Source organism: Saccoglossus kowalevskii, chromosome 19 (genome assembly GCF_978046115.1).
Source record: "Saccoglossus kowalevskii chromosome 19, keSacKowa6.1, whole genome shotgun sequence".
NCBI classification, from domain to species: domain Eukaryota; kingdom Metazoa; phylum Hemichordata; class Enteropneusta; family Harrimaniidae; genus Saccoglossus; species Saccoglossus kowalevskii.
Window position 1 is genome coordinate 18,671,581 of NC_140659.1, and position 16,539 is coordinate 18,688,119.

Here is a 16,539-nt window from a genome sequence, read left to right on the forward strand (position 1 = left end):
TGTCAAAAACTAAAAGTAGTGTTCAAGATTGTAAAATGTTCAATTCATGACACAACAAACTCGTGACTGACCGTTGTCGTTGTTGAAAATTCGCAAGGACAATAGAGGGCGTTTCTGACCAAGTACTGGTTTCACATCGCTCCTGTAATTTCTCTATTTTTGCACAACTGTCTCGTCTAGTTCACTACCACAATGAGATGCATTGATTGCAAAACTACCAGGAAAGTTAATCTATGCCAAGGAGACTTACAATTATGCCGAAAATGCGAAGAAAAGCGGTTTCAAACGCCAGCACCTAATACGCCAACAACGACAACAGCGCAAACAATAGAGGACAACATGGCGAGTATGCAAATTTTGTCACCTTCCCAGCAAAGTCAAACACAGCCATCATAGTTACTGAATGCTGTATATGCAATACAGAAAGATATCCATGACATGAAGACGAATCAGCAAGGTATGGACACTTCTATGAAGTTTATTAATAACCAATTTGAAGAAATGAGAAAAAGAATGGAGAAACACAAACCTGGCGCGAGAGAACATCCAATTACGTGACAGAGTTGGTGTATTAGAAAAGGAGCTTCGCGATCAAGATCAATACACCCGTCGAATTAACCTAGAAATCAATGGAATTCCAGAAAGTGAGAATGGTGAGGAGGATAACGGAGCAAATTGCGTTATCTGTATTTCGCAAAATAGACCCGACCATAACACCAGCCGACATTGACGTCACATTGGTAAAAAAGACACCTCAACCAACCAACCTACGCATCCGAGATCAATTATTGTTCGCTTTGCAGCCAGGAAAAAACGCAATGTTATTTATGAAAATCGTCGCAAACTACGAGACATTACAACAAAAGATATCGGATACCGTCGTTCAAACTACATATTTGTGAATGAAAACTTAACACCATCGTCATGTCAGCTGTTATCAAGGGTTAACCGCGCAAGAAAGGAATCACACTATCAGTATCTCTTGACTTATAATGGGCGCATATATGTAAAAAAAGGATAACACTGCAATGTCCATCATAATCCACACTGAGCGGGATATCGAAAAAATTCATTAATTGAACATCATGAGAAATAACTCCAGGAACGTGAAATGTAATAATGGGTATGTCACAATGCTATGTTCTAAAGTTTATTTCATTCCAATTTCTATATTGTAATTGCATACTGTATGGTAATTCGTTATTACTACTACATTTATTATCAGTTCTTTCTCAAGCTGTAAATTTCAATGATGATTATGGATTCAAATAGTGAGGAATTTGACACACATTTTGACAGCTGCAACACTTGTTCCTACAATGCATTTTTTCAACTCACTGGAAACATTCCGAAAGGTGCGTTTTCCATCACTCATGTCAACATAAGATCGCGTACTAAAAACTTTGATGAATTAAAATTATTTTATGATACAATTCCCTTCAAATTTAAAGTCATTGCACATTCTGAAATATGGCAAGTCAAAAATAAAGATATGTTCAATCTATATACTTACTCATTAGAAACAAAAAGCAGAACAAATCAAAGGGGTGGTGGAGTTGGAGCCTATATCCACACCTCTTTAAATTATAATTTGATTGATGTCGAGGTAAAACACGCTGAAACATTGTGGGTAAATGTTAATGTTGGTTGGAATAAGTCGCTGGTAATTGTCATAATCTACAGAAAACCAAACACAAATGTTGAGTTTTTGGACAGTTTAGAGCATACAGTGTTACATAATTTACCAATTAATTCCGAATGTGTCTTAGTTGATGATTTGAATATAAATTTAAACAATTTAGACTCTAGTCATGTTAGAAAACTTTGTCACACATTATCATGCTACAACTTTAAACAAACTATTAATGTACCCACACGCATAACAACTAACTCTCGTAGTGTAATTGACCATTTATTCACAAATATTCATTCAAACTTTGTCAGTACAGGGACAATAGAGGTGTAAATATCCGATCACCTACCAATATTTGGAATTTTCCAAGACTTAGAAACGTATTTTCCGGAAACTGGTATAATATCATTTCGTGACTACTCCAAACTTGATATAATCAAATTTAAAAATGAACTTGAAAGTCAGAACTGGTCCGATGTGTATAATAGTAACGATGTTGATAATGTATATGACGCATTCTCTGGCACTTTTTTGAATATTTGTAACAAACATGCCCCTCTCATTACCAAACAAATTGGTTCCCACACTATCCCCCAAAATCCCTGGTTAACTATAGAGTTAAAAAGGACAATAAATAAAAAACATGAATTGTTTTCAAAAATGGTTAGATGTAATTATAATGCGGACAGCGTGGCTAAAAATAAACGCTATAGAAATTATGTGACAAATGTTCTAAGAGATGCGAAACGTAATTCCTATTCAGAACAGTTTGTTGTATATATTGGGAAAACCGATAAAACCTGGAAAATAATAAATGAAATATTAGGAAGAGGACATTCCAAAACAAAATTACCGGACCACATTGATGTCCATTACCCCGGTAGCAACGTTACGACTACACTACATGACCAAGATGCAATTGTGAATGGGTTCAATAACTTTTTTACCAGAGTTGGGGCGAACCTTGCAAACGAAATCTCACCACGTACATTCGACATTTACAATGCACATGTGACAAATTCATTTTTCTTGCGTGGTACCACAGCTCATGAAGTGTCAGATATATTGAGAGGGTTAGATAAAAAGAAGGCAGTTGGTTATGATCAAATAAGTGTTAATCACTCAATTTTACTCAGAAAATTAGCTGGATATGGTATTCGAGGCCTACATTTGGACTTGATCGAGAGCTATTTACAAAAAAGGGAACAACATGTAAGTGTGAATGGTGTAACATCAGACTCGCTTCCAATAATATGCGCTGTTCCGCAAGAGTCTGTACTTGGTCCTACTTTGTTTCTTCTTTATGTTAATGATATAGCATTATCATCCACGTACTTTGACATCCGTCTGTTTGCAGACGACACCAGTCTATTTCATACATTTCGTTCTGGGAACAGTATTAATCTACACTATGTTAATGAAAAGTTAAATCAAATAGTTGACTGGTGCGACTGCAATAAACTGACAATAAATACTAACAAAACTGAATATATACTATTCAGAGGTAAAACACAAAGGTAGTGACTTTTGGGAGTTTGACAATTAGAAACCAAAGCCTTAGTGAGGTAAAGTGTACTAAATATGTTGGTGTGCTGCTGGACCACAAGTTAAATTGGAAAAAACATATTGATCATGTGATGAGCAAAATGAGTGTCAAAGCAGGTATCATATATAAATTAAGAAAAATTGTTCCAAGGCCAACTCTATTATTATTGTATAACTCATTTATTTTGCCACATATTTCATATATGTTAGAAACCTGGGGAAATGCCTATAAAACTCATTTACATCCAATACTAATTATTAAAAAACGAATTGTACGTACTATTTCTGGTTCACCTCCATTTTCACATACTCTCCCATTGTTTAACAGCTGTAATATACTTGATATATACAAACAACACCAGTTCCAATTAGCCCTTTTCGTTTTTGATAGTATTAACGGACATTTTCCTAATTCTATATCCCAACTCTTTCAGCATGTACCCAAAACTTATCATACTAGGTTTCAAACCAAAGGAAATTTAATAATTCCAAAGTACCGTATTAATGTAGGTCAACGTTCTATTAAAAATACTGGCCCCAAGCTATGGAACCAGCTATCACAGAATATAAGACATTACCTCAAGGAAATTATTAAAGTTAAAAATGAAAGAAAAATTAATTGAATAATAATAATAATAATAATAATTATTATTATTATTATTATTATTATTATTATTATTATTATTAATATTATTATTAGCTTCACTTACAGGTTCAGGTTATTATAAATCACCCTCAAAGATAGTGTAATTCATTTTGTTTTTTGAGGAATCAGACTAGATTAGCCAACGGCTATTTCTGGTTCCTATTTTACCTATTTATAATTGATTCTTGTTTTGTAAACTACAAGTGTACATTATTAGGTAAAATAAAATATTTGATTGATTGATAGACCTTAATAGATATTCTAAGGTCTATGCCCCAAACTAGTATTCGAATATATTTTTTCGGAAATGTGAGACATTGTTCAAAAAATCCTGGACAAGGATATGTCTGATAACAACTAATAATACGCAATTCTCCATGCAGTTGTAGAAATTATTGTTCTGTCGCGTGTCCTTCGTCTTAGCCACATAACCGCCGCAGTTCGCTTCATGTATGTAACATCGAATATTTAGTTTGATGATTGATAAACTTATATTCACCGTTGCTTTCATGTTACGTTAATACAAACATGATTTAAACTTGTCCCTTCCGGTGTTTTTTTCTTAGCCGAAATATACAGAAATAACACGTGCGTGTGCGTTTCCGTGAGTAAAAGAGGCAGGTGAGACTCCTTGCCGCAATGCGTTCTATTCATTTCCAGCGCGCGTGGTCGGCGTCTTCGATTGTGTTTATTTTGTTGTTTTTATTCTCGAAATGTATCACTGGCTTTGTTTATTTTGTCATGTCTCACAACTGAACGTCCAAGCTGACTTTGTTTTGGCTGTATAATCACCGCATGGACGTACGTCCAGTCGAGCGTCTGCTTCAGGATCACCTGATCTCATGTCAAAACACATGCGCATTTAGGAACTTCCGGAATCGCATTTTTATGCTTATTGCAAAATGGCGGGTTGTCTGTATCTGCGGTCAATCACGCCTAGCTGGGTCACGTGATCTGACGCGCAGTTCAGCGAACTACGGTTCTCGGACCCCGGCTACTTTACTTTCAGTGGGTCCTACTAATTACTGCCCGGGACGAAATGGGACTGCCCGGAGCAAAAATACTCACTTGTACACTATTATAAAGATATATTAAAATACCAAGGACCGTGAAGGTCACCAACAACAAAAAAAGCCAGTCGTCAGGTTGCCGATCCGCTCCGCTCAAAAACAGGGCCTCATCCAGTTTTTAGTAGTCACTTTACTATATTTTTTTACTAGGACGTATTCTGCTGTTCATTATTTCTAGTCGTTTTGCAATAGTATTTTCTAGATTGAACGCAGCATTTACATTTTATTCAAAGTTGCGTTGGTATTACGTTGATACAGTGTAACAATGTCGCCGCTGGAGATCTCCGGTCAGTGCGCAAGTAGCCAAAATAAAAAGCATGATCATATGAACACTGGTAGTGGAGGTAATAAAAAGTAGATAATATAAAGTATTCAAAAATCAGTCGATGTCATGTCTTGAATAGTTGAATATCGGTCCCTGGCAGTCCCATTTCGTCCCGGGCAGTAATTAGTAGGACCGCTTTCAGCTGAAAATTAAAAGAACCTAGAACACTTTCCCGGGGTATTTGAAACCGTAAACTGTAAGCCCGTCGCTGATTGGCTGCTGAGCTGGAATGACAATTTTTGGTTTCAAATACCCCAGGAAAATGTTCTAGGATCTTCGCGTAATTGGGTGTTCGTATGCAAGGGATTTTTCCTCACAGAAACGCCGAATTCTGCCGAATTTTGTTATCTGTTGGCTTAATATAACCGCAACGGATCGTATTTTTGTGAAAGATTGGTATTTTTGTCCAGATTTTTAAGAATCTGAAAAACGCGTTTCACAACTTGTCTCTTATTTAGTTTTATACTGCATTGAAGATGGCGGCCTCCATATAGTAAATATCGTATTTATTTCATTATCACGTGTGCGCCAGCTGACTGTGATCATCACAGTCTCGAATTGCACTCGCACTCCTGTGTTTTAAAACAATGTACCAATAGTGTAGCGTTATATCCGGTATCAAACGCTCAAACGCGGCCATGACAATCAGGTTACGTGACAACGAGGGGCATAACTGTACAAACAGCCTGTATGCATAACTCATTGGATGACATCGACCAGCACCGGATTCGAAGCGCGATGTAGTTTCTATACTGACCAATTTATTGGGTGATATTACCGGTATATATGTCTTAAGTAAAGACAAATAAACTACTTGCCGGACCAACTCGTTCCCGAGATACATTACCGGGGCATTTAACTGATGAAACTCGGAATATGTAATCGATGAACTATATTCATTGCATACAAAGACCCAGCTATGTTTTATAATATCAATACGTCATATCAGCTTATAATCTATTTTTGACCCAGAATAACAAACCTATCATCAACATATGGATGTTTTACTAAACTAAATAGGTATTATTATTTTCTCGTTTCGCCTGCATATAAGGTAAGTAAAACAACAAACACACACACACACAAGGTTAAAACTTACAATGCATATACAACTATTCATACGTATGGTGGACTGCACTTTTTGTAAAGGTAAACTCCATTTTGTAATATGTGGTCTCTCAACCAGATTAATGTAATTCCCGTATATTTGTATTATTTCTATTAGCACACATTTACTCGAGTATGTCGTTTAAATACAATTTCCAGCACAAACCGGAAACCCACTAGTAAGAAAACATTGCAACCAATGAAGACATGTTTGCTTGTTGTGATATTTTCACCGGAATTATTGCATTGCATACTGAGCTGGTACTGCACAGTTTGTATAAACAATAGTATTGCGATATCAGACATCAAATATTTCGAATTTTAATATCATTGTGAAAATTCAGGTAGTGTGAATTGGAGCTTCTGTGGTCACGCTGCAAGTGTTTCAGCATTGGCATATGATTCTTAATATAGTGTCCTCTGGGAGATTGTATTGATGTTATTTATAGACCAACATATATTCTATTTATACAGTGTTTTCTATTATTGTTCACCGGTACTGGTTACAGGTAAGTCATAGTGGGAATTGTTATGTGCGGCACTGAGCCGTCGATCTAGGAGTGAACCTGTCTGCTTTCAAAAGCTAGTGTTACCTTGCGATAGTCGTCGCGCAGTGTGTGTTTGAATTTCATGTAAATAAACAATGTATTTCATACGCGTTGTATACGTCGCTATGAGTCCCTTATCGAGCAGGACGCGGCACGACTGCCGCCCTTTAATATATAAGCTGACTGCCTCATGAGAAGAACAACAATTGCCATCGTGAGCAATCATTAGCTTGAGGTCGAATAAGTTGCGAGTCCAATTTGGTTAGTGTATGAGCAGCATTTTGTTAACCAACTTTGCTCTTATAGATGTAGTAAGGTACCGATCAAATCTTGTTTGTGTTAGGTAACCGCATTATTGTGAGCTTTATAGAGAGTAGCAAAGATGCAAGGTTTAAGAAATGATATAACATTTGTTGGTGATGACTGGTAATTATTTTTTAGTTTAGCTGTTAGGAAAACAGTAATAGTACTAACATGGGATAAATAGTGCATGCTTTAGTAACAAATCGCACTCAACACCCTTTGCGTGTGCCTCTTTTCAATGAAATATTCACTGATTCACGTCTTTTTACACGAATACATCTGTTTTAAACCATGCCAGTTCACATATTCTCCTGCTTCCCGCACTGCGGCTATACCATTAATGGTGGTACATTTCTTTGGCAGCAGGCTTTGAACCGCTTATTGTGTTAACTAGAGGTTAACATTTTTGTATGTTAACCTCATGGCATAATTGTACGTCAACCTCTACCCGGGTACCTTCCTTCTCAATTTACCTGATTTATGTCGATAACTTGTCAGTGGAGCACGATACTCGGCAATATTCGTGAACTGATTGGTTTGCCAGGTTTACGTTCACTATATGACTATCTTAATAGAGAGAAAAACTAGGATTTTGTAGCGAATTCGCGTGATTTTTAGTCAAGCTTGTCGTGCGTTGGCCAGCGCGCTCAGCTACGCGCTTTGAGACATTCGATCTGCGATTGCGTAGTTCGTCAACCTAAATAATCTGAGAGTCGTTGGCTTTGCCCGGGAAGGGGGGGGGGGCTACTTCCATAGATGTGCAATACGGGTATGTGCCACCCGACCGGGGTGTCATTTCACGTTTTTTTTGTTTAGAAATGGGTGGTCATTTATCAATGTTTTTATTTTATTTATTTACTTTTTCACATGTCTTTATATTCAAAGCCATATACTGGAAAAGGCTGAATAAAATGCGTCGCCCGGATGCGCTCACTGGTTGCGAAAGTTGTGAGCTGGGTGTTTTTCGCTGAAAACACTTATGTTTAGAAGCGAGTCACGTATAAATAGAAAAAAAGATGGTTTAGAAGTGAGTATGGTTTACGAGAGTTGGGCTTCACACCCTTACCCACTTAATGTGAAAGGGGAGGGGGCTATGCTGTGTGACGGAATAGTTTTGTTTGATTTTGTTACGTATTTTGTGTGTTATTAGTTTGACAGTATATTGACACATTATGTACAGTGTATTTGTTGAAAGAGAATGGTGTTGACATAAACCTATACTCAAGCAGTGTGCAGCTCCGAGTGCAGCTCGTTTCAGTGTTCTACATGTAATGCGAACTGAAACGCAATTTAGCGTATAGCTGTGCACAGGATGGCGCCGGATGTTGTTACAAAAATCAATTCTTCGTCAAACTGAAGCTGTTGAAATTAAGTTTATCAAAACTACCATGACAGTAAAAAGGCGTCCGTGATAAACTTAATAGAATTTCAATCACTGCTCTTGTAGTCTAGTGGATTTAGGGGTTGACCAGGAATAAAATAGTACATTAGCGAATTTTGTTTCAAACGTTGGCTAGGGTCATTGAGAATGACCAAAAAAACCCCAAGACCTAAACCGTTGGGCAATTTTTTTTAGAGCATGTTGACTATTTATTGTTTTTAGCACTGATTTTTACCTACCACAGATGCAATAATTTCTAATAACCTCTAATTATCATTGAAATGTATTACTGTATAGCAACAATATTTTAAAAACAATGAATGTAATATATAAATGTGCATCTGTAACAGATCACTTCAACATGCATGATGACGTCATATATATGATGACGTCATTGCTGACATCAGAAGTCTGTCAACCTTGTAAAGCCGATGTCTTTTGAAAGCTAGTAGTCCAGTCAATCTAATTTGATTTTAGGTCAACCCGGACAAAATTGCAACAGAAAGTTTCCTTGCAGATTAAGCAACAATTGACATATATAAACAACATATCAAAAGTCTACCAAAATCGTACAAAGAGAAAGTTAATTATATATATATGGTCTTTATTTATAATAGAAGGCCATCGGCCCATAATATCGACATACATTATTTATATTTGAAAATAAAATTACAATTTTTAAACAATTGACAATACTTGTAGCTCTTTTCGCAATTTCATTGCGTGAAAAGTAAAGGCTCCCAGTCTTTGAAGAAGATCTGTATTTTTGTACCCATTAATTTGTAATATTTACTGACTGTTGGGGGATTACAAAAGTTAGCAGGAATATATTTTATTCTTAAATTAACAAAAAAGGAACAAATAAGTAAAAAAATGGTATTAATTTTCAATGTTGTTACTGTTACAAAGCAAGCAAATGCGTTCACTCCTATCAACATTATTATTTTCTATCTGTCTCAATACGAAGATAGTGGCATGAACAACGGAGTCAAGCTAACAATTGAACATGAGAATGCACTTTCACACAAAATAAATACTTTTCAGGTTCCAAAGAAAATTTAAATTCCCTATAAAATGTCAGTTTCTCTAAAAAAAAGTACATACTTGGCTGAACCAATCGGTATATAGAACTTGTTTCATTTTTTTCCTTAAAAATGCGTAAAAACACATTTACGTTATTGTTTGTGATTCCCAAACATCATCTAAATTACATAAAAATAATATTTGTTTAACATGACTAAGATTGGATATTTCAATATTATATAACATAAGGTAGCATTTCTTTGGGTAATGGGTTTCTGGCATTTTTAATAATTTTGTCCAATACCTAATGCATTTTAATGCTGTGTGAAAATAAATAGAAAATCTGCAACATTTGGAGCATTGCAGGAGATACCCAAAAAATAACGACAGGCTAGAGATTGTACACGTTCCAAACATAAATGATTTTCAAAGCCCCATACCTCGAAACCATAAGTTAATATTGGTAACACCATAGTGTCAAACATTTTAAAAAAATACATCAAAGAATAGCATACTTGTAACACTGGTAATATTGAAAAATGTCTTCTTTGCCTGTTGTGATAATATTTTTGTTGCTTCAGACCAAGAAAGTCGGTTTGAAAAAATAACATCTAAATATTTATAATATGGCACCACTTCGATTTGTTCCCCATCGTAAGTCCATTTCTCATTTGTTGAAAGTTTATCCCCAGCTTTGAATACAATCACTTTAGTTTTAGATAAATTTACAATTAGTTTCCACTTATTACAATAAGAACTCAATGTGTTAAAGTGTCGCTGTAAGCCAATGACAGTGTCAGAAAATAAAGCGACATCATCTGCAAAAAGCAAGCACATAATTTCAACCAAATCAGGTGAAAGTTGTATGCCCCTCTGAACCCCAGAATGTAACTCGTGTGTCAATTCATTTATAAAAAAGGAAAACAAAAAGGGGCTAAGCATACAACCCTGACGCTCACCGGTTGGGCAGTTAAAATACTCAGTAGAACTAGTAATAGACGTGCGCACGCACGACTTGACATCTTTGTACATAGCATAAAGCATTTTGAACATTTTACGTGTAACACCACCCCTCAGCAGAATATACCACAATCGTTGGCGTTCAACCGTGTCGAAGGCCTTGGAAAATTTGACAAATACACAGTAAAATTTTCCACGTTTTTTAGACAGATATTTTTGAATAACGCACTGTTAAATGAAGATACTATCAAAAGTTGAATAACCGCCAAACCAGCCTGTGATTCGTCAATCTTTCCGAAGGCCTCCGACCAGAACCCGAGACGTCGGTTTAGAATAGACGTGAATATTTTGCTAAATATACTTAGTAGAGATATTCTCCTGTAATTATCGGGTCTGTTTAGTGAACCGTTTTTTTTTAATCTTTTTTTTAAAAAAAAAAAGAAGAAAAAAAAGAAATTTCTCAGGTATTGATATTGCCCATATAATGGAAATATTAAGCCATTTTATTAAGTTTATAATAATATAGTTGATCATCAGCTTACACCTCTACATTCATCACATATGGGAGAGCATTTAGTCCATGTTTTCTACATGTCTAACTTGTCGTTCGACAGTCTGCTTTACATTTACATCTGATAACTTTTAGTAATTTGTCAGGTGCATAAGGCTTGTCAGTTAAGATAACAAGCAATTTTCCCTTCTTCACTTTCCAGCCCCATTCTTCTGGATTAACATGAGTTTGCCCTATCACATCATAACCTGGTGGTATACCCGTTGACTATGGTAAACTACAGCTGCAGATGTTGGTGAAATATTCTCAGGCCCTACACATGTAACGCCTGTAGCAACTTTCTGAAAGAATTTTCCCATTCTGAGTGAATCCAATGTTTCATGGAACTTGCCATCATATAAAGGAACCAAAGCTTTCTCCTGACTCCACAATGTCGTATTAGGAAGCATTATCTTGGTCTAACACTGAAGCATGACATTGAAACTGCTTGTTGGTTTGGAATTTTTTCAAAGAAGACCCTTTTCCTAAGCCATATATCCTGGATGCGGTGTCACAGCCCAAGACAGCATGTATAAATAATATGTTTTTGCAAACAAGTGGTATGTTTTATGTCCCACACATTGACTTTGTTGTTTGTATTTCGCAGTGCCTCTGGTTTTAAATACAGTTTGTGACTATTTAAGTTGAAATGGTAGATCATCAACACTAACAAGTCCGTGTCCTCACCTACAACTACCATTGGTGCATTGACAGCAGAGTCTACAGCTGTCATCACTATAAGGACATCTACATCTTCTTCAGCATTTCGAATCTCGATTCCCTTTACTTCCAGTTCAGTTCCCAGGATATTAATGAGCCGCTGCTTATTTGCTGCATTTGCAAGGAACTGTTGTTTCTTCATTATTCATAACCATGTCAGAATCAAACTAAACACCAGTAGACATTTTCCCTATTGAACGCCAAAGATGAGTTGTGTCTTTTGTTGATGGTCTATCTGGATAGCCATAAAAATAACTGTTGATTCTTTACCATCTTTGCGGTCAATGTAATCAAGGTAAAGTTTGCAAATGCCCTTATATGTTAGTCCTCGTGGCCATGGAATTCTCTGTAAAAGTAAACCTCCATCAATAACATACTTAACCTCAATGGACATGTCACTAGTAATGGGACCAACGCATTTCCAGACTGCTTCGGCTAAAGCTGGCTTGTTTGCTTCCCGCATCAGTCCATCAGGAGCAAACAATGCTGGTGGATGAATACACAGCTCATAGGTGAAAAGACTGGACAACTCGTCTATTGATACAATCCCCCTTGCAATGGAAACAAGTCTTTGAAATAACAACTGGGGATCAACTTGTACTCATCTGCATCAAGCTTTAACGATGTTTTCACACAGCCTGTTCTTTTTTAGTGAATGAAAAATGACCTTCAATTTTTCCAATCATAGACTTTATTAATTCGGCACCAATAGACGACATTTACTGTGTCATCAGCAACAACTCCAGTAACTATACTACATAGAGAAGAGTTGTTCGTGAATGGATTCCTTGCACGAAGAAACTGTACCAACTCCATTAGGTCATTATGATCTCTAATTTGCCTGGTCTTTGCACTCTCTTTGTGTTGCTCACTTGTGATGTAAGAAACACCAGTGAACTCTTGCATTGCACGGTTGACTTCTGCACATACAGGTGTTGATAGTAGCCAAACGGTATGTTGTATTTCTGACATGCCTCTTGTCAGCCCACCACTTGTTTTCACACTCCACATCAACACTTGTTCAATTGCAAGATCAGTCGATATACCTGCCCAGTCTGTCCGCCTAACCACATGGTATCCATTCAGGAATGATTGAAATACATCAGCATTACTTTCTGGTAGATTTGACAAAGTATGGAAGCATGTCTGAAAAAGCTTTTAGATGGAGAGACCAGTTACCAGTTCTTTCAGCTTTTATGAACTGCTGGAGTATTTCAATCATCTCTATGTACTGTAGCCATAACTTGGATGTTCTAAGGGAAGCGATTGTTTTTTTGAATTGGTTGATTTTTTCCTGTATTAGAGTTAGTACCTTCATTCGAACAAACCGATTCTATCTCTGTCTCGTGTGCAAGCAGCCTCTCTAGGATGGTCCCTGCTTATTTCAACTAATTCGTTGTATCTTCTTTTTGTGACTGATTTGCATTACTGGAATCTTCATGTTCGGGTATATCTGATAATTCACTAGCACTGGTATCTTCTTGGTAATGACAAAAGCAATGCATATAATGCTGCTTCCTTGCCACTTGCCACTCAACACATATCCAACAGCATTCTCGGCATAAATTGTCTCCAATAGTTCCTTAAGTCCAGATCCACTCATCAAATTTCCAATGCAACCCAGAAAACTCATTTGCACATGCAGACCACTCAGTCTGAGAACAATATTCCTCACATTGCTACTTGTGGGCGCATTATGTTGGATTTCCTGTGATTTCCGGGTGTTGTTCCACATTATCCCTGGTGTATTATGCCCATACCATGAAACGTGTTTAGCCCGTCAATGGTATGGACATTATGGTCAACATTATCAGCTACATGTATAAAACCAGGATTGTCAGTTGCTTGGTGCAAGGTGGCACTACGTTCAAACTTCTGTACCTCTGCATATAATGAACAAAACCCATGACTATGGAGAAAATCAATGAGAAATCGTGAGCCAAACTGGCGATGCATTTGGACAGCAAGTTCCTATTTGTAGTGGAGTCACTATAACTCGTGGACTGCATGATGGCCTGCCCTATGGATGCCACCTTAAGATCAGTGTCTTTTCCAACAAACATATGGAAGGTACTCAATGGCTTTCTCAGTACGTTGCATTTCTTCTGTATAATATACCAATGTACACCCCAACAGAGGTAGACATACATTTTTAGCGACCCGAGGAGCTCATTGTCAATCGAGTCGAAGCCGAGGTTGACAATGGGCTCTGAGTATTATACCGAATAAATCTAAAAACAGAAATTGTGGCACTCAATCATGGCAAACTTCAGTTCACGCTTGTAGATCTAAATGCATGTATGAACACAAATATACAAGTTGAAAGAGTTCAAGAGCAGTGATTAAGTTTTATCATGGACGCCTTTTTACTTTCATGGTAGTTTTGATAAACTTAATTTCAATAGCTTCAGCCCGACGGAGAATGGATTTTTGCAACAACATCCGGCGCCATCCTGTACACAGCTATACGCTACATTGCGTTTCAGTTCGCATTACATGTAGAACACTGAAACGAGCTGCACTCGGAGCTGCACACTGCTTGAGTATAGGTTTATATCAACACCATTCTCTTTCAACAAATACACTGTACAAAATATGACAATATACTGTCAAAACACGCAAAATACGTAACAAAATCAATCAAAACGATGCCGTCACACAGCAACGCCCATGACTCTCAGATTATTTAGGTTGACGAACTACGCAATCGCAGATCGAATGTCTCAAAGAGCGTAGCTGAACGCTCTGGCGAACGCACGACAAGCTTGACTAAAAATCACGCGAAATCGCTATAAAATCCTAGTTTTTCTCTCTATTAAGATAGTAATATAGTGAACGTAAACCTGGCAAACCAACCAGTTCATGAATATTGTCGCGTGTCGTGCTCCCCTGACAAGTTATCGGCATAAATCAGGTAAATTGAGGAGGAAGGTACCCGGATGGAGGTTAACATACAATTATGGCAAGAACTTAACATACAAAAATGTTAACCTCTAATACGGTAATCTGATTGGCTGTCATGGTCATGAGGTATAGCAATCTCAAATAAAAACAATTGTTGTAGATATTAAGTAATTTGTTCAAATTAGGATCACGCTTTTATTTCACAATGCTTTTCATTTGCTTTGCAGGTAACACAGAGATAATGAATAGAAATTTTCGACGATCGTTCCTGTGCATATGCATATGTTCGATATTGGCAGTTGCTCTATATTACTCATATTGGCAAGGAAAATACCAGATAACGACTTCAAACTATGACAATGTTAGATTAAAAAAATCCTGCAAAATTAGCGATCCTGTACAACCTGTATTTAACTTGGCCAATAAAAATGCTACTGTAGATTGTAAGGCAATATTAGAAGCACTAGTTCTCGGTAGTAATACTTGTAGTCGCATCAACGACGCACTACGCATGTACTACAGTTCTTCTGATGCTGGCAGAGAGCCTCTTCCAAACTTCTATCTGAATAAAACTGCCAGTTATGCTGTGAACGATTGTGAGTATCGTGAGGCTAATATTGTATTCGTCCATCTACCTAAAGCTGGTGGCACTTCTGTTGAAAATATTCTGTTCCAATTCAAACCGAATGCTGGAAGGATACGTAAAGTTGCTCTGTCTCATTGTATTGATTTTTTCAAAGAAGCAGTTAAGTCGAAAAGTAATGCCTTGCAAACATTGTATTACTCAAAGCGCTCTTATGGGATTCATAATTATTTGTACCCCAACAGGCCTGTAGCATATGTCACATGGTTTCGTGAGCCAATAGCTAGGCTTATTTCAAGTTATTATTATCTCAAGAAGACACACTGTGGATCCAAGCACGTTGTCTGTAAGAAATATTTGATGAAATCATCGTCACTAACACATTACTTAAAACGAACGAAACGTATTCGTCTACAAGATATGAGCAATTACATGGTAAGACTATTACAATTTGGCGATTTCCCAGTAATTGATGACACTTTTGAAGATTGTTGTGGATCTGTGTCATTATCCGATGCCAGTAAAATACCTATCATCGGAGAAAAACACTATCTCGTGGCTAAGAGAAATTTAGAAACCAAAATGGCGTTCATTGGACTGACTGAAGACTTTAAAACTTCTCAAGAAATGCTTGCACATATGTTTGGTATAAATCAGAAAACGAAATTGGTTCATGTGAATGCTAATGCTCATAATAAAAAACTTACTGACTATGAATTGAGTGAATTACGTAAAAGAAACAAATGGGATTTGAAATTATATGAAGATGCAAAGAAGATATACGAAGAACAAAAACAAAACTATGTTAAGTACAAGTCATGATAAGTACATGTTTATTACCAATTGTGAAGTCTGCTCCATATTGGTGTAATTCAACCACTGTATGGCCACTGAGCTCAGAGAACAGGTAGAAACTGATGTGCTGAAGGCTCAGAACAAATTAAAAAAGAACATGTCTATCAATTGTTAGCAATTTAACAAAAACTAAAAAGTAGTACATGTATAAGTATCATTTAAAAAAAAAATATGCGATTTCATTTCGTGTTGTGAATCACCTGTTCACAAAACTTCCAATGCTTTTGATCATTTCCTCATCTCTATTTTTAAGTAGTTTTTGGAATGAATTGGTGATTTTAGTTGGGAATTCAATATCTGTCAGGATTTGTTGTCGGTCTAAATGATATTTAGGGCAAAGTAGTGAAAAGTGTAATTCATCTACATTCTCATTTAGCGAGCGTTGT

The 16,539-nt window shown here is 36.7% G+C and overlaps 1 protein-coding gene across 1 annotated transcript; it reads left to right on the forward strand.

Annotated features, from left to right (window-relative positions):
- The first annotated feature begins 6,819 nt into the window (after positions 1-6,819).
- On the forward strand, positions 6,820-16,120 carry LOC144359840 (uncharacterized). The gene is made up of 2 exons (XM_078012777.2): positions 6,820-6,835; positions 14,943-16,120. The coding sequence occupies exon 2, from the start codon at positions 14,957-14,959 to the stop codon at positions 16,118-16,120; it is 1,164 nt and encodes a 387-aa protein (XP_077868903.1). The 5' UTR covers positions 6,820-6,835; positions 14,943-14,956.
- The last annotated feature ends 419 nt before the right edge of the window (positions 16,121-16,539 follow it).

Bases quoted from the DNA above. Each gene is read 5' to 3' on its own strand.
- LOC144359840 (XM_078012777.2), top strand. From the start codon at position 14,957: ATGAATAGAAATTTTCGACGATCGTTCCTGTGCATATGCATATGTTCG.